At 42.6% G+C, this 19,134-nt stretch overlaps 1 protein-coding gene across 17 annotated transcripts in view; it reads left to right on the top strand.

Annotated features, from left to right (window-relative positions):
* CADPS (calcium dependent secretion activator) overlaps positions 1-19,134 on the top strand; it is a gene marked incomplete at both ends in the record, with an annotated part of 452,199 nt that overhangs the window by 118,873 nt on the left and 314,192 nt on the right. For all 17 annotated transcript variants that reach the window (XM_079794579.1, XM_079794578.1, XM_079794572.1 and 14 more), the window contains one exon: positions 9,039-9,371. In XM_079794579.1, the coding sequence (XP_079650705.1) occupies positions 9,039-9,371 (333 nt within the window). The remainder of the gene's footprint in view (positions 1-9,038; positions 9,372-19,134) is intronic.

Below are 19,134 nucleotides of genomic sequence, written 5' to 3'. Positions count from 1 at the left end.
TTAGAACATCGTCCAAAATGCACCACTATTCTCAGGAGAAAATCTAGAAGCGAGAGAATATATCTTGAGTATATATTACAAGTAATTTTTCACCTTTAAACCTCAGTGATTTATTTATTAGTAAAGAGAATTTAGAATTCTACTAGTACTTTTTTTTTGCATTAAATATTTACTTGTAAATCTAAGAATGGCAGTTGCCAGTGGTTAATGTTTAACTGACAAATGGAAGATGTTGGTCTAGGATATAGACTTTCTGTTTTAAGATGAGTAAGTTCTGAGGATCTAGTGTACAGCATGATTACTGAGTTAATGACACTATTGTACACTTGACATTTACTGAGAGAGTAGATCTTAAATAAAAAGAAAATGTTAACTGAGGTGATGGGTAGTTATGTTAGTTAGCTTGATCATGGTAATCATTTCACTATATATGTACATAAAAATAATCACATTGTACACCTAAAAAACCATGTGTACAATTTAAATATATACAATTTTACTTTAAATTTAGTAATTATTCTTACTTAATGTGCGTATTGGCTATCATTGGTACATCATTAATGGCAAGTGGACATGCCATGCCTTCCTATTGGCAATGTTTAACTGACATACACATTTTCAAAAATGATTATTTGGTCATTGAAAGACATTTTACTTTATATGAATCTATTTTCATATGATCCAGATATTCTCTGTGTTTGGAATCCTGTGCCTCAAAAGTCTTACCCATTGTCAAGACTAGATTAAAAGCATTAGAAACTATTCCCTAAGCGTGGAAAAACTTACGGTATGTTGTCACATGCAATTCAAAGTCATAACAATAAACTCTAAAATAGGTGTAAGGAAATCCAACAAACTGAATTTTTCTCCATGGATTACTTTCTTTTTAAAATGATTAGGGAGCAAATTATTTCAGATCAGAAACATCGGTGCTCCTCCTTCCACTCCTGCTGGAGCAGGTGACTCCTCCTTTCACGGGGAGTGGAGCAAGACCACAATTAGACCCTGGGAAAATGTTATTGATTAGTTTGTCAATTACTTTTTCATAGTAAACAGCCTTTGTCTTTGTGATATTTCTGAGTCCGGCCACAGACTCATTTTAGATACCATTTCCTCAATGAAATTTCTATGCGATCTATTTTAGAAGTTTTTATACTTGTCAAATTTAAGCCTTTCCTTTACATTTTATAAGCTGTATCAATTATTGACAATAAGGGCCAAACTTACTGCTTTACCTGATGTGATGTAATGTTTCGGTTGCATTTAATGAAAAGTGGAAATGAGATTTGGAATCACAATGAGGGTATGGCAATGAATAACTTGAATACGGTTTACAAAATTTCTGTCTAGAAACAGCCAGGAAATGAAATGAATCCCTGTCCCCGCACCCTTTCTTCAAGTTCTGAAAGCCAGTTCTGACCAGACGAAACCTTATCGATAGTTCATGTTTAAAGTCATTCACCAGTTTATAAATTTGGAGAATGCTCATCTTAATTAGAAAGCTCATTTGACTAATGATATAAATTAAAAGAAAGTGCCATTTCTATCCACTAATTAAATTTGAAAATTAGAAGTCATCAGCATGCTAATGAGTCTCTGTCAATTACCATTATATCTACAGTGACCCTATATTTTCTTCTGTACTGGCCAGTTTGTTTGAAATCACTTTTTTTTTAAATTCTGATGAGAATCCAGGCTTTGAGAAATTACTGAACGTTTCATGTTGAGATTTGGGTAACAGGAAATAAGGTGGGGTGTTAATTGTTAGCCACAGTCATCAGTAAAGCTCAAAAGCCTTAGGGCCACGTTTCCTGGGATCCTCTGCAGCACAGACCCCCAGTCAGGGGTCAGGGGAGCACTGCCTGGCAGAGCCCAGGTCTGTTCCCCTTCTCTCGCCCCTTTCCCTTTGCTCTCGGTGATGGAGAAGCTAATGTCTCTTCCTCTCCCCGAATCTGAAATGCAATTACTTTTCTGTCAGTGTCTGTCTTGGTCACGAGTCTTTGGATTACAGATGACAGACACCTACTTCAAACTGGCTTCAAAATGAGATTTATCTGCTCAGGCCTTTGAAAGCCCAGGGAGGCCTGGCTTAGCTGTGGCTCCATCCTGAGACGCAAAGGTGCAGCAGGACAAGCATCATCCTCCACGCACTCGGCTTTGCTCTTGTCCTCGGCTTCCTGCTTAGGCAGGTTGGTCCCCTGCAGCCCCAGGAGCACAGAGAACCTCTTCACTGAGAGTCGCAGCAGAAGGCCAGGTGACTTGGATGGAGTGACATGGGTCAGGCGTCTTTTCTGAAGCCAATCACAGTAGAAGTGGGTGGAATAGACCGGGACTCAGGCCTAGGACACACAGCAGATGAGTGCAGGCTCAGTCCCAGCAGAGCCATCTGTATTGAAATGCAATGGTTTCCCAGTAAGAAATTAGGGTGACTTTTACCAGGAGAAGGGGGAATGTATGCTCATCAGAAAAACTTCACATGTATTCTCTTTCTAAACTCTCTCAAACACACACACACACACTTTCTCACATACACATATACTCTCACTCACATACACACACACACACACACTCACTCACACACTTTCACTCACACACATACTCTCACTCATTCACACACATATACTCACACATACACACACACTCTCACTTACACACTCTCACACACACTCACTCACTCACACACATATACCCACACATACTCATACGCACACTCTCACACGCACACTCTCACTCACACACATATACTCACACATACTCATGCGCACACTCTCACTTACATAACTCTCACTCAAGCACTCACACTCTCACACACACACTCTCACTCACACACCCACTTTATCACATACTTCTGTCACACATACACTCACTCACACACATACACTCACTCACATGCATACACTCACACTCACCCACATGCACACTCTCTCACACAAATACACTCTCACTCACACACATACACTCACACACACTCACCCACATGCACACTCTCTCACACAAATACACTCTCACTCACACAAATACACTCTCACTCACACACATACATGCACATATACTCACATGCACACTCACACACTCAATCACACACACTCTCACTCACATACTCACGTACACAAATATACACTCTCACACACATTCTCACATACACACACTCACACACACTTTCACTCACACACACACATTCTCTCTCTCTCTCACACACACCCCACCCACCATGTCACACCTCCAGTTTACCAAGGTAATGTCATTAAGAAAAAATCTGTTCTGAGATTATTGCACTAGGCAAAGTAAAAGTCAGTGTCAGGTGTTGGCCTTGTGGTACTAAAGGATAATGGCTTGTCACACACTAGAGGAGTAAAGACAGTTCCCACCTGTGCCCATCAGCCCAGCGTGGCCCCGGCTGGCCAGCACTAACCGGCAAGCTGGTGAGGCCTGGGCGTGAGCAGGGCCAGGAGAGAGGGAGGCCAGGTTCTCTGAGGCTCTCCAGAGCATGTTGGCTTGCTTTATCCTTTCCTGTGGCCCTGACTGTCAAAGCCGATCACACAGGACAGCAGGTTAATCCTTAATCTCTTCCATTAGGGCTTTGAGGGCTGGGCACTCTGAGATCTGCCCAGCAGCCCCAGCCTGTTCCCACAGCCACAGCCCTAAGGCACCAGAGAGCCACCCATTCCTCCACGGCCCCCACATCTTTTCTAACCCTCAGCTCCAGCCTCACCAACACCTCCCACCTCCTTGGTTCCTTCACAAGCTGGGCCGGGCCCTCAGAGAAGAGAGGTGGTGGGAGAGTTTTACAAAGCCGTTCTCATTCAGATTCCACCTGGAAGGAAACGTGGGATGTGGTGGGAAGTGAGGGTGGAGATCGGTGGAGACGCACACACACTGGAGCACCACAGCTGACATCAGGCGTCAGCCATGCCACTGCTCTGACTTCTGCTTGTTGTATCTTGTTTTCAGCTGATCTCCTCTAGCAAAGGCCTGGGTAGCATTTGTCAAACTGCCTCTGAATGTGTATCACAGAATTCTCCAGTTGCTAGCAACAGAAACGGACTGCGGTTAAATTAAGCCTTAATAATAATAACAACAAGAACAACTGTTTGTTGTTGTTTTTGCTATTAAAAGAAATAACCAAGCATGAGAAAAAAATGGAACCGGAGCAGATTGACTTTAGGAAGCCAGGCCACAGAATATAACAGGCACCTGTCACTAGTATGGATCTACTCCTATCCCATTCCATCCGGTGGCACCCCACTCTGAATCTGAGCCCCACCATCCACCACAGGGCAAGTTTGCACCAGGATCCCTTAATTTTTGGTGAGGGATATCTTTAAGATCCAAAGGTGCATTTTATTTTAGAAATTAACATTCATCTTGCCTCAACAAAGGTAAATTTTGTATTTCTTTTCATGTAGAAAGACTTGTTTTAACTAATTATGAAAGTAAAGCATGCTAATTATAAAACTAGACAGTGTAAGAAAAAATCTGAAAGAAAATGGCTAGAAAAATACCTGTAATTCCATCATCCTAAACAATTATTATTAAATTGGGGTATATATCTCTTCAGATATTTTTATATGTCTGTACACATACCGATAGCTATTTGATTTCTGTATTAAGATGTAAAATTACTGTGATATATTAATAATCCACTTGTTTTAGTAGCACAGTAATTTTCAATCTCCTTTTTACCTTTGTGAAAAATCACACATATGACACCCTCATCAGTAAAAGATTTTATTACCTGTGATGTTCTTGATCTAGGGTCATGCTCCTATCCTCCTAGCCCACCTCACCCTTACCATTGGAAATCTCCAGGTTAACAACAGATCATGGACATCTTAGATGCCAGTGGAAAAAATAGCTTATTTCGTGGCTGCATGGTAATCTGTTAAAAAACAATAGGTAACTTTAGTTACATTCTTACAGCAGTCACCATGCTCACCGGTTGACACTCATTGTCTGGTTGAATTCTTTCCCAAGTCCTACAAGGTGGGTAGCTATGATTCCCATTTGAGAGTTAAGGAAACTGAAGCCCCTAAAGATTAGGCTACTTGCTTAGGAGCAAAGCTAGCAACTGGTAAAGTCAGGATTTGAACTCAAGTCCTCTAACTAGAACCTGCTCCTCTTATTATGCAGCCATTCCCTAGTAGTAAGCAGGTTGTTGTTGTTGTTGTTGTATGTGTGTGTGTGTGTGTGTGTGTGTGTGTGTGTGTGTGTGTGTGTAGACCTTATTTACTTTAACATCTAGGTCTTTTTGTTCTTTATTTTGGATGATGTGCTTTTGTAGAGCAGGAAAGGGGCTGTCTTGGTTTCTCAGCCTGTCAGCAAGGAAGTGGGCTCTGGGCCAGCTTTGCCCCGCACCGTGTACAGTCATTACAGTACTGGTGTGCTTATGGGTTTCTAAAACAACCTTGAGGTTGCTTGGCTCTGGCGAGGGAGGGAGGGACTGATGGATGAGGGCGAGTCACTGAATTGATTGCCCTTCACCATTCCATATTTATTTGCTCATCTTCTGTCTCCCATTATGACCTATCTGGAAGTAGGCAGAGGAGTAGGGAGGATTTATGGTTGTGCCGCAGAGAACTGTGCCTGGGGTTGAAGTCCCTTGGAACAGCCGAAAACAAAACAAAACAAAAACACCGGATAGCGCTCCCAGTACAAATGAGCTTCAGGGGTGGTTTTAGAGACACAAGCGCATCGGTGCTCAGTGGCTGTGCTCAAGACAGGGCGAGGCTGGCCCAGGCTCACGTCCCTTCTGATGGACTGAGAAGCCAAGACAGGATGTGCCTGGAAAATTAGTTTTCTGCCGCCACCCCTCTGCCCCTGGCTGTCTCGCATTTCATCTTTACTGTCTCCTCAATCTTCAGCCTCTTTCCTCACACTCTTGACATTCCACGCATCTCCCCTCCTTCTGGGCCTGGCCATCATATCTCACCTCTGGACAGATGGAGCCTTCTACTTTTCAAAGTCCTTTCAGAAAGTTTTATCCCCATCAGAGAAGGCTGGCTGCATGAACGCCATGTGACAGGGAAGGAGGGTGGGGTTCATAGAGGTTAAGTGACAAATATTTATTGAGTGGCCACAGGTACGAAGGAAGGGACTATGTCAAGCAGATGATGTGTGTAAGATCCAGGCGTCACCACCAGGTATGGATGCCAGCTGGGGTCATTTCCTTCCACTGTTATCAGGTCCCCCAGATATCTAGCTTCAGTCCATTGTTGCAGAGACCAATATATTGTGCTTGCTGGTTTCGCCTTTACCTTCTTGCCCCATCCAGATAGGCTCTCAATAGGATCTCTGCTTCGAGAAGTCTGCTTTGTTCTTATTCCTTCACTCGTTCAACGTAGTACCAATTGCGTGCCAGACACTGTCTTAGACACTTGAAGAAAAAAAAAATAGGGAAAAGCAGTTACAACTCCTGCCTTCCTCACACTCAGATATTAACCAAGAGTCACAAAGACAGATGACAAATGGCAACTATGGAAGGCTTTGTGGGGGCAGGAAGATGGTGCTGAGGGCTTATGACTGGCCCAGCTTTATGGGACCTTGGTATGAACAGATGAAGAGGAGAGTGTGACTCATTGTTCACTGTTTTCAAGTACCCTCTCATGCTCATTAGGGCTGAAAACAGAGTTAACCCCAGCCCCTTTGAGTTCTGCAAAGCTTCCTGCCAGTTCTCTTGGCCCCTTTCAGGCCTGTTTTCCACTGTAAAGACAGAGAAAGTGAACTTGATTTTGTTACGTCTTAGCTTAAAACCTTCAATGGCCTCTCAGTGCCCTTCAGATGAAGACCAACATACTGAATGTGGCCTCCCATGCTTTTGGCCACCTGGCCCCTCCCTGCGCATCTTACATCGGTCATTCTCCCACCCTCACTGCCACAGCCACCCTGGATTCTTATGTCCTCAGACACTTGGGGTCTTTACACATATTGTTCCCTGTCTCTGAAAGACTGTCTCACCCTCTCGTCACCTAACATCTTTCACATGTCCTTTCCAGCAAGCCTTTCCTGACCACACTAGAACAGATTCCTGGGTTTAGGGCGGACCCCTGTACTTTCCCTGGTAACACTTGTCCCAGCTTGTAACAGCTATTTGGGTGGGATTATTAAGATGATGTCATGGAGGCTTGCGGGCTGGGTCTGCATCTGTTTTGTTCACCATTGTATCCCTGGCACCTGGCACAGTGCTTCTCACCTTCTAAGTGATCAAAGAAAGAAGAGGTTCATAAAGAAGAGTATAGATATCACAGCTGGAAGGACAACCCCCCAAATATTATAGTTCAACTCCCTCAGTGTACAGATTAGAAATTGGAGATTCAGAGAGGGGAGGTGACTTACCCAATATCACACAGCAAGCTAGTGGCAGAACTGGCCTGGGACCATGGTTTACAGCTCCTGCCTCCCCACAAAATTTCTCTATTTGCCCCCAAATTTGTAAGTTCTTTGAGATCTAGATCTAAAACTGAGACACTGTGTGTTAGATGGAGAAACCATCTGTATTAACCATTACAAAGTCTCAGGTGAATTCTTCAGCTCCTTAAGGGTTATAAGGCCTAAGGATTCATTTGAATATTTTTTCTAAAACTGATTTTTAAATGAACTCTAACATCTAAGCTGAGGACCAGTTCTGAGGTGCAGGCAAGTGGGCCATGGCCTCCAGCCTGTGAAGCAAGCCCGCAGCCCTCCTTCTTCCTAAGTGAGAGCATGGAGTCACAGTGGGCGCAGGCCACCTGTCTAACAGCTCTCCACCAAGGGAGCCCCGGTGATGAAGCGGCAGTGATGGAACGCGCCCCAAGCGATGCCATCTCCTGGCCAACAAGGGCGATTCCTGAACCCAGATGAGGAGCGAACGTTTGTTCTGCCTCTGAAAGGGCATGTATGCTCCTCTGAAGGGTGACCAGGACACAGCTCACAGATGTCAGGTGTTTCCTCCCTGTGGATATGAAGCAGCCGCTTCTCCACCTTGTCTACACCCCAGGACCAGGTGGCTGTGCTGGGCACTGCAGCAAGAGCAAACTGATCTCAATGAATGTCTTGGTCCCAAGACCCAGGCAGCTCCAACAGAACAACCCAGGGTTCCCCGCCAGGCAGGTGAGCCCCTTAGGGAAGGAAGGAACCACAAGGCCATGCGTTTATAGTCAGCCAGTGTGAGTTACCAAGCGCAAGTCCCTTCCCCTCCCTGGAGTCTCCGTTTCCTGTCTGCAAAATGGGCTGAATGTAACACCTGCTTTCTATGTTCACTTCCTCTCCCATCCAAGTACTAACCAGGCCCGACCCTGCTTAGCTTCCGAGATCAGACGAGATCGGGCGCGTTCAGGGTGGTATGGCCGTAGACTGTTCACTTCCTCTCAAAGTGCCCGGTAACGTACTGGGGACACATGACATTGGGGGAAAAACAAGGACACAGTCCTTGCCCACGAGGTGTTTACATTTTGGAAAGGGAGACAGACATTAAATACAGATTTGCTTAATACTGGTTCCATTTCAACTGTGATCAGGATCACTGAGAGGCTACTAGTAAAATGAGCTGTAAGTAGTGGTTAACATTTAAGTGCTATGTGAGGACATCGGGCCAATTGCTTTACATATGATTATAATAACAGCAACCACAACCCATTAGGCATTAATATGGGCTATTTTTAAAAGTGCTTATGATATATTAACTCATTTAATCCTCATTTTAAAATACCTGTGATGTAGACAGAACTATTATCCCCAGTTCAGAGATGAGAAAACTGAGGTACAAGTGATAAACTTGCTGAAAGAAACATAGCCACTAAATAGCAGAGAAAGAACCCAGCCAGCCTGGGCTCAGAGTCTATATACCTTATGCTGCCTCCCGGAATATCACTGCCTCATTGATCCTTGCTAAGTATTGTTGTTATTCTCATTTTCACATTTGGACCCCAAGCCAAATGTGTGACTTCTGAGTTTGCACAGCTAAGAGGCGGTGGGGCTGTGGCCGCACGGGCCTCCTGTGACGCCTGTGAGCGGGTCTCCAGGACAGACTTTCTGATGTCTTTCCCGGCCCTGTTCTCGCCCAGGTGTTCCTGAAGAGCGACCGCGTGGCCCGCATGGTGCAGAGTGGGGGCTGCTCTGCCAACGACTCTCGGGAGGTCTTCAAGAAGCACATTGAGAAGAGGGTGCGCAGCCTCCCCGAGATCGACGGCCTCAGCAAGGAGACCGTGCTGAGCTCCTGGATGGCCAAGTTCGATGCCATCTACCGCGGGGAAGAGGACCCCAGGAAGCAGCAGGCCCGGATGACCGCCAGCGCAGCCTCTGAGCTGATTCTGAGCAAAGAGCAACTCTACGAGATGTTCCAGAACATTCTCGGGATCAAGAAGTTTGAACATCAGCTCTTGTACAACGCTTGCCAGGTAAGCTGCCTATCACCTGGGTGCAGAGTGGTGAGTAAGCAGGGCCACGTGATGACTTCTGTGTGCTCTAGACACCATTGCCTTCTTGGGCCATTTCTCGATTTAAAAAAAACAACAACAAACATTAAAATTATATTTTACAACTACATTGGTAAAAGTTGAATGTAATTTAGGCTAAAACAGGATAGGATGGTTTTCTTCTGATTTTAAAAGGAATTAAAACATTTTGTAAGCCCCTGGAAGTCTCATGGGCCTTAGGTACTATGCTTAATGTATCTAGGGGTGAATCAGCCCTATGAGTAAGACCTAGCTCCCATGTGTCAGAAATTCAACAAGATCGAATTAATTGATTTTTTAAGAAAAGATTGTTTTGCTTTTAAAACAGATGGTGTTTCCCTCTTGAGGGACTTGTACTTCCTCAGCTAGGGAGATCATTGGCCCTCCGGCCTGGTCATCAGGAGTAATTATTGGAAATGGAAAGCTTCCAGAGGCCTGAGTATGCCATGCCCCAGTGTTAGTTACATCTGTAATCTCTGAGAGGATCTGAAGGGGCTAGCCGGGGCTCTGCTTGGGCCCAGCTCAAAACGGGCTTCTGTTTTCTCTGGATCAGGGGTTGGGGGAGTGAGGTACTTACCCTAGGTCTTCATTTCCTGCAATCCTTTCCATTATATTCCTGCATTCATGTAACCAATATTTATTGAGTGGCAGCTTTGCAATCTCTGCAGATTTTAGTGATTGGCACTTGGGAGCGTTTGTTAAATGCACACATCCAAGCCCCAGCCCTAGAAATGCTGCTTCTGCATTCTCAGGGCAGGGCCATGGAATCTGCATTCTAAACACAAGCCCCCCTCCCTGGTTGTTTTGCTGCCCTCTCCTTCTGAGAACCATTAGAGAAACTGAGCCATGGCCTGGTTCACCTGCGCCAACACTGCCCCTAAGGTAGGTTGAATGGAGACACTAGCTTATTGGCTAAGATTTATGCCTTGCTCAGTATCAGACAGACCTTGGTAATCTTAATATGACGCCCTCACTAGCTTATGGCTGCAGGCAGATAGTTAGCCTCCCCACACGTGAGCTTGGGATGAAATTATTATAAGGAATCAATGTGTATAAAGCCCAGAGCAGCATGGGGCACTTTATAAATGGTAGTGGTTAAAATATATTGTGTCCACTGGAAGAGACAAAAAGTCAACGCGGTATCAGAACAGTGCCACAGGTGATTGACATAAGAGTTACAGGATTTGGAGGCTTACTTTTTTTCACCTCCATGGCTACCTTCTAGTTCAAGGCACCAACATCTCTTGCCTGGACAACCAGTATCTACCCAACTGGTAATACTGCCTCCTCCCTTGCCCATGGTAATGCACCCACCAAGCACAGCTGGAGTGATCTTCTGGATCATGCCAGTCCTGTCCCAAAACCTTCCAGTGGCATCCCGCCACCCGTAGAAGGCACCCCAACTCCTCTCTAAGGCTTGAGGCAGTACATGAGCCAGGGATGCTCACACCACTTTCGCCACATGCTTACTCACGGGCCTTCCCATTTCCCTAGCACTTCACATTCGTCTGGGCCTTTGCATTTGCTTGCCCCTCAGCTTACTATGCTCTTGGCAAGACCTTTATACACTGCCACAGCTTAAATGCCAACTTCTCCAAGAAGCCTTCCAGGCCACCCCATCTAAAGTTCTCCCTTTCCTCACACCTCACTGAGTCACTCCATCCCATACCCCGGTCCTATTTCCATCATCTTTACCACTATTTTCCATTTCTTATTCATCCATTTTTGCCTGTTTATTATCTGTTTTCTTCTCCCTGCTCTTTTTCACCAGTTAGCCTCATTCACCTTTTCATTATTTGCTAATATTTCCAGTACATGAAACAATTATTACACATAGTAAGTGATCAATAATTGCCTACTGAATTAATAAATGGATGGCAGCAGATTATTTTAACTGGCAAATAGGTCTTGTTGTCCATCCTATGGCTTACCCAGAATTTTCTGGGTATGTGAGTAAGTAGGAATCTATTTAGCATTTCATAATATAATATGTACATTACATTTAAAGATTTTCTGACATCCTCTTTTCTCCTCAGCCACATTAATTCAGAACACTGATTGCCAACCAAAAGGTAGAGGGTTTCATTGATGGGTCAAGAAGTATTTTAAAATTCTCCTCAATATAAAAATAAATTGTTTTTCAATTTAAAATATTATTGCATCTCTCATGGTATAGGCAGGTGGTATTACCATCTACTGCAACCACTAACTCCACTGCTACCTTCTCCACCACAAGGAGGTGGGTTGTCAGAACTCCAGAAAGACTGACAATCACCCACCTGGGTGGTAAGTAAGATTAGAAATTAGAGATAGTCAAGTGTTCCTAACCCTGACAGGCAAACAATTATCCTAGGGCCGTGGTCGGCAAACTGCGGCTCGAGAGCCACCTGCGGCTCTTTGGCCCCTTGAGTGTGGCTCTTCCACAAAATACCACGGTCTGGGCGAGTCTATTTTGAAGAAGTGGCGTTAGAAGAAGTTTAAGTTTAAAAAATTTGGCTCTCAAAAGAAATTTCAATTGTTGTACTGTTGATATTTGGCTCTGTTGACTAATGAGTTTGCCGACCACTGTCCTAGGGATTAACTTTTCTTTTAATTGCAACAGTGTGTTATGTGTGTTTTCTGTTCTTGCTCAAATGTCAGCATCATTGGAATGAATCCATTGCTATGCCATTTCTTATCTCAGTATTTTTGAACTTGTTGAATAGGGCTATGTGGCCAGACCATAGTTTGTTGTATTCTCCTAAAAAATCAATTAATTTGATTCCTATTTTCAAAATCTTTCCCATGAGTTAGAAAAGAATACAATAAAAAATAATGGCCTCTCTCCCCAAAATAATGATTGCCTTTAGCTAAAAGGGAATTGTGAGAAACCTAGTGTACTTCTAGGGACAGGAATACTTAAGGCATTTAGTACTATATTCTAGTCTCACACCTAAGTCTGATTATTACTTCAGAGCTTCACATCAATAGAAATTAAGATAAAGGGCATATGCAGATAATTCATACAAAAAATAAATGAATTCTAAATATCTGATTAATTGTATGTTCCATGTCTTTAATAATCTGAGTTATGTAAGTATATTGGAAAATAATGCATGTATTTTAAAAGAAAGATAACAATGGTAATGATAACACATGGCAAATGTTATAGAAATAGGTATTCTCATCACTGACTATTGGGATAATTTATTATTTTAACCTTTTTGTAGAGTAATCTGTTCATTGTTAGCCAAGCACATTTGTAAAGGGCAGACCTGTTGACCTAGCAGCTCTCCCTCTAGGAACTGGTTATAAGCAAACACTCGGAGGTGTGTGCAAGAGTGTTGAGTTAGCCACATAAAAGATACTTTTCAGCCAGTAAAATAGTTGTTGAAGAAGAAAGCTTACCACACAGGAAACATTCACTGGCTCTTTTAAAATGGAAAACCAGGCTCTGACACCGAGTATGAAGGCTTGATTTTACTTTTATGGCAAAAGAATTGGATGGTGAAAAACAAAACCATAACTACTTGTTTTTAGGGGTAGCATTATGGTTGGTTTTATTGTTTTCATGTGTGCTTTTCTGTGTTTCTGAATTTTCTGCCTTAACCATGTAAGTATTTTGTAAATGGAACCAAATAGCAAAAATCTCAGCAAAGAAGCTCTCAAAACAATGGGATAAGGAGAAAACAATCTTCTGCATTGTTTTCTAGACTTCAGCGATTAATATACCACTTCATCATTGTTGTCATTTCCAAGTACTACCTGTATGATTGCCTAAGTCACTTTTTAAACCTACCTTTCTCTTTAGAAGTAATGAATGTAAATAAAATCACAGCTTTGAAGTATTAGTTAAAAAAGCAGCCAATATGCATTAAAGTGACATATAACCAGTGAAACAGAAGCTCTTCATTAGTCTGCCCTCATGTATCATCCACACACTAGTGATGTGGGAGGCATGGCTGGGGAGACCAGTGCCCTGACATGCTGAGGTTGGTTAGCCCCTGATGCCATCCCTGAAAGTAGCCCCAGACTGACCAGAACAGCATTCATATAAGTCTGCATTTCTCACTACCTGCAATCAGCTTTCCGAAATTATAGATTTGAGGCCCAGGCTAGGTAGCTCAGTTGGTTTGAGCATCGTCCCAATACACCAAGGTTGCAGGATCGATCCCCAGTCAGGGCATATAGAGGAAGCAACCAATGAATTCATAAATAAGTGTAACAACAAATCAGTCTCTCTCTCACTCTTTCTCCCTTAAGTCAATAATTAATTTAGAAAATAAATTATAGATTCATTTCCTTGCTTTCTCATATATCATACTGAACTCAGCAGAGCTCTATAAACACATGGGAGCAGAGCTAGAGAAGGGAAAATCACATGGCTTTCATTCTCACTCTGTTTAAATCGTTTTTGTTTTGTTTTGTATTTTCTGGACCTTCCTCTGAGACAAAGCAATTTCTAGGTCCTTCCAAAACCAGAAATGTACACATTTTCTTCTCACGCACGTTGCATTCCAGGGGAAGCTGTCATCTGATTGCTGCTGCTGCTTCTGAAGGTTCCCCTGATCTCTGTAAGGTTCGTCCAGGAACTGCAGTTTGCATCTCAAATGAGAAATGATGTTTATCAAAGAGAAATGATCTCAGTTATATTCTACGTGCCTGTTGTAACTCGAACCATGTCTATCAAAACTTTTTAAAAAGTGAGGAGGCTTAACGAACGTCTTCATATTTGCATATGGGAGTTTGTACATTCTATCCGGCTTATTTGAGAATCCTTGGTCCTATCTCATAGAAGCATTTGCTTATACTCAACATAATAATCAGTGTAAAATATCTGGAAACTCTTATTATAAAATCAGTGTTGTTTTTATGTTCCTAGACTCTGGGAGGAAGAAGTTAATTATGTCCCTATTGGGGCATTTGAGTTAAATTCTAAACCTAACCAAAATAAAAAAAAATAAAAAAAAAATAGGCTAGTCTCTTTGAGAATGGCTAGAACACCTGGGAAATGAGACTAAGACAGATTTTCTTGCCATCTTCATAAAAGGCAAAGTTAATTATGATGATGGTGATGATGATGATGATGGTGATATGTTTTTAAAGTTTTAAAAATGCAAAGCACCATCCCTCCCATTCCTCTAAAAATGAGTTAGTTGATTTGATGTCCAGTTGTACCAAGTATCTGATATTTCTGACCCCTCTGCTTAACTGGACAAGTTATTCTTTTTTAAAAAATATATTTTTATTGATTTCAGAGAAGAAGGGAGAGGGAGAGAGATAGAAACATCAATGATGAAAGAGAATCATTGATTGGTTGCCTCCTGCACACCCACACTGGGAATCAAGCCTACAACCTGGGCATGTGTCCTGACCAGGAATCGAACCATGACCTCCTGGTTCATAAGTCAGCGCTCAACCTCTGAGCAACACCGGTTGGGCTCAGTTTGTGTCTTTTTCTCCTTGAAGCGCATTTATCTTGACCTGTGATCAGATCACGGTTCGGTTCCCAGGCAGGACACATGCCTGCTGGGCTGGATGAGTTATTCTTCATTGCTTCATTCTCAACCGTGTGCACATTTTCTCTTGAAGAACATTGCTGAGGTGTGTTTTAAAAGAAGGCAAGTCTACATCTCCATATGTTTTTAAATGTACATAAACTCTCCTTAGGGAAGCCACCCAGCTCATCTCCAAGGGGGTATGTTTCTTCATGTTTGGAAGCTGCGCTGTGAGAATGGCATTTCTGGTTGTCCTGTTATTGATCTCACCTGTAGCGCCTCGAAACATCACCTGTATGACTCTGACCTTCTGCTCAGCCAGCATTTGTGCCTACGGGGCATCAGGGATAACACACTTGTTCCAACTAATGGAAGATGACAGCATTCTCTTCATTTATCTTCACGGAGTGTCTAGAGATTTTTCACCTAATCTGCAAGACTTCGCTAGAGACACATGGATTATAATTTTCCACTCTACAAACACCTGTGCATTTTCAAAATTGAATTCCCCATCATTATTGATCTACTAATTTTCTTAACATTTTATTTCCTTTTTTCCACACCATCATCAGTGTGGCCTTTGATGATGTGGTTATCTTATTACAGCGCCATCTTCCTTTGACTTGATTAGCACTTGGCAGATTTTAGACGCTAAAGAGAAACCTCAAATTAGCAGGCGTTCAACTGTGACCCAGATTACTGGTTGTATCCATGCCTCATTATAGAGTCTGTAATCCAAAAATGTCCAGGAGATCTATCTGTTGGCTGAGATTTTGCTTCTTGGACTGGCCTCTATTTCTTAATCACTTTCCTTAGCCCTCTAAAACCAATACAGTTCTTTGCACATAATGTTTTTTAATTAATATGTTACTGAAAAATGGTTTAAAATCTGAGGGGGCTGGCAATGAGAGTCTAGTATTAACACTTTAATTTAACAAACCTTTCATTATTCATAAATTCACCCACTCATTGCATATATATTTTAAGTACCTACTATGCACTAGGCACCAAATGTCAAGTGCTAGAGATGAAGCCTAAACTTTCCTATGTATCATAGAATGGCCCATGACCTAGCTTCTGACCATCTTTCTCTTTGCTAACCACAAGACATCTCCCAATGACCTTATAGCTTTTGTCCAGCTTAGATATTGTATTTGTATTTGTTGTTTTGCTTTGTAACAAATGAACTCGGTGGCCTAAGAGAATACCCATTTGTTATCTTACAATTTTTTTAGGTCAGAAGTCCAGGCACAACTTAGCTAGGTTCTCCACTCCGGGATACAGAAAGCTAAAGCTAGAAAGATTGTTCTGTCTAGGTTGTGTTCTCATCTGTAGGCTCAATCAGGAAGGACCCATTTCAAGCTCCCTTACAGCTCATGTCCTTATAGCTGTAGAATTTTTCAAAGCCAGCAAGAGACAGAGAGACAGAGAGACTGAGGGAGGGAGGGAAGGAGAGAGGGAGGGAGGCAGAGTATTGATGCTTCAAATATCTGATTTCTAGATCCTCTTTTTAAAAAATCACCTGATTAAGTCAGGCCCACCCAGAATAATTACCCTTTTCTATTAAAGCCATCTGATTCAATACTTTAATTACATCTGACAAATCTCTTCACTCTTCTCATATACTATTGATCAGAAGCAAGACACAAGCTCTACCCAGTAAGGGGGAGAGACTATAATAGGGTGTGACTCACTGGACGTTCTCCTAGGGCAGTGATGGCGAACCTATGACACACGTGTCAGCACTGACACGCGTAGCCATTTCTGATGACACACAGCCGCTGAGGCGGCCGCATGCCGAGGATGAAACATTTGCTGCTCCTGAGGATGAAACATTTGCGAAATAATGTTTTTTCCTCAAAGTGACACACTACCCGAGTTATGCTCAGTTTATTGGCGAAGTTTGACACACCAAGCTCAAAAGGTTGCCCATCACTGAACTAGGGTTTCTGCCACAAGTGTTCTTCCCCATCTTGATGATCTTTATATGGCTGGCTTCTTCAAGCATCAATTTACAATGTGTCCTTTTTAGAGAAGCACGCTTTCATCACTTTGCCTAAAGTAGGCTTCTCCTTGTTTGTTTGTTTTGTGACAGTGACTTGTTTATTACCATCATAGAATTTCACATAATATGAAATTACCTTGCATATTAAATGACTTTTTCATTCTCTTATTGTCTAACCCCCGCCCCCCCGACACACACACACATCCATGACTATCTCTTTAAGAGAAAGACTATGTCTGTTGCATTCACAGCTATATGGCCAACACAGAACAATGCCTGGCACAAAATAGATGTCCAACTAAATCAGTAATGCAGAGGCCAAGGCATGTATGGCCTCCTGGGGCTTACATACCCACATTATATTCCACAAAGGTGTGTGTCGTCTGGCCATTTATTTCTGGTAAGATAAAGTGTCAATCTGAGACCTGAATCCACCTGCCGATACTACTCTAGTATAGTGTGGATTTCACCTGTGGTTCACAGTGTGTCTTCAGCCATGGACTTTCCCTCTGGTCACGCTCAACTTGTTTCTCCCAAAACAGGGTTGAAAAAATTAAATCTTGCTTTCCAAAGTCATGCACAGCCTCTAGCAGTCATTAGATATTTGATGGATTGCTGGTTTTCAGTGGCTTTGCTTGCCAAGTGTACTTTAATTTTAGTATTCTTGGGATGTGGAAAGAGGCCAAATGCATATACCCCATGAACATGTTTCCTTCTGTTCTGAGAGACAAAATTGGAGGGCATTAAAGATGTGGAGGGGACAAAGCCAGATAGAGTATTTAATTTCCCAGAGCAACAATTCTCTGAAGACCCCATCATGATTTTTTTTTTATGATGGGGTAATCAGAAAATTCTTCTCTATAAGTTCTTCCTGGAACACGTGGCCAGATATTTCCATCTGGCTGCACCTGCTGTTGTTGAAAGACTAACTGTAATGGGAAGTTGAAATTGAAAGACGGTGGGCATCCTGCATCTGAGGAACACAGAATTGAGTATTTTTTATGCAGCCTTCAAAACTGCTATAGATGTTTCAGCAATCTTCCCTTTGTTGCCAAAGTGGAGCCATCAATGTGCTCTTTTATTCAAAGTCTGTTCATAAGCAGTGAACCACAAAATTGTAATCAGAGGTGTTAAAGAGGTGTGCTTTCAGAAAAAGACATACAGAAATGGTATTTTCTATGCTTGCCATCTCTCACTTAATGATGGAAGCTATTATAAACCATCTAACACAGCTTTGCAAATAGAGATGTTTTCTAAGTTTTATGACATGTGCTACCCAGACCTCCCATTGCTAATGATTTGAATTTAACTTCTCCCAACATGTAGCCTTGCTTCTTCAGTGATTCAGACCTAAAGTTTGCAGAGACTTGGGAACTGGGGTGTAGTAGACTGCTTAAATGCTGTTGCTAAATGTTTCGGCTTGAACCCTTTCTGAAAATAAGCATACGCTCTCTGAGTTCTGTGTCCTGCCTGGCTAGTGAGTGGTCCTCATGGACCATTCGGGGAGGCTCTGTGACCTGTGTTCTGACCTCCAGTTTGAACAGTAACGATGCCCACCAAGTGGGAGCATCTACTATGTGCCAGGCACTAAGTGTAATCCTTTACATATATTATCATATTTAAGCCTTATAATACACTAGAGGCCCGATGCACAAAATTCGTGCCAGAGGCTCTGCCCTCATAGCCCCGCCTGCCTTGGCCAACCCTCACAGCCCCGCCTGCCTCGGCTGGCCCTCACAGCCCTGACTTTGTCCAGAAGATTGTCCAGAAGGTCATCTGGATGATTGTTCTGCTGTTCGGTCTAACCAGCATATTAGCTCTTTATTATATAGGGTTTGCAAACTTGATATTTTACCCACATTTTGGCAAGGAAAAAAATAAAGACAGAGAAAAATTGAACAATTTTTCCAAGGTCAAGCAGCTGTCAGCAGCAAAATCAGGATTTGGCTCAAAATTGCATGACTCCAAAATAAAATCTTCAGCTCAATTGCTAAAAACTGTAGTGTTTTTCATCGATATAGGAAGTTCTGGAGAGTAAGTAGGAATTTTACTGTTCCTGCCTATACGAATATGTGTGTGTTAGTAAATTCTAAAAGCCAGGTCCTGTTTTTTCTAAAATTTATTGGGGTAAAAGGAAGATCAACAGAAGTCTCAATTCTGTGTATTAACTAATTATGATTTTAGTGGGTGTGTCTTCACTCAATGGAGACCAAGTAGGTTTGTT

The sequence above is a fragment of the Cnephaeus nilssonii genome (genome assembly GCF_951640355.1).
Source record: "Cnephaeus nilssonii genome assembly, chromosome: 17".
Taxonomy (NCBI): domain Eukaryota; kingdom Metazoa; phylum Chordata; class Mammalia; order Chiroptera; family Vespertilionidae; genus Cnephaeus; species Cnephaeus nilssonii.
Note: the sequence above shows the minus strand (reverse complement) of the source record. Positions and strands in the feature narration are given on the sequence as shown.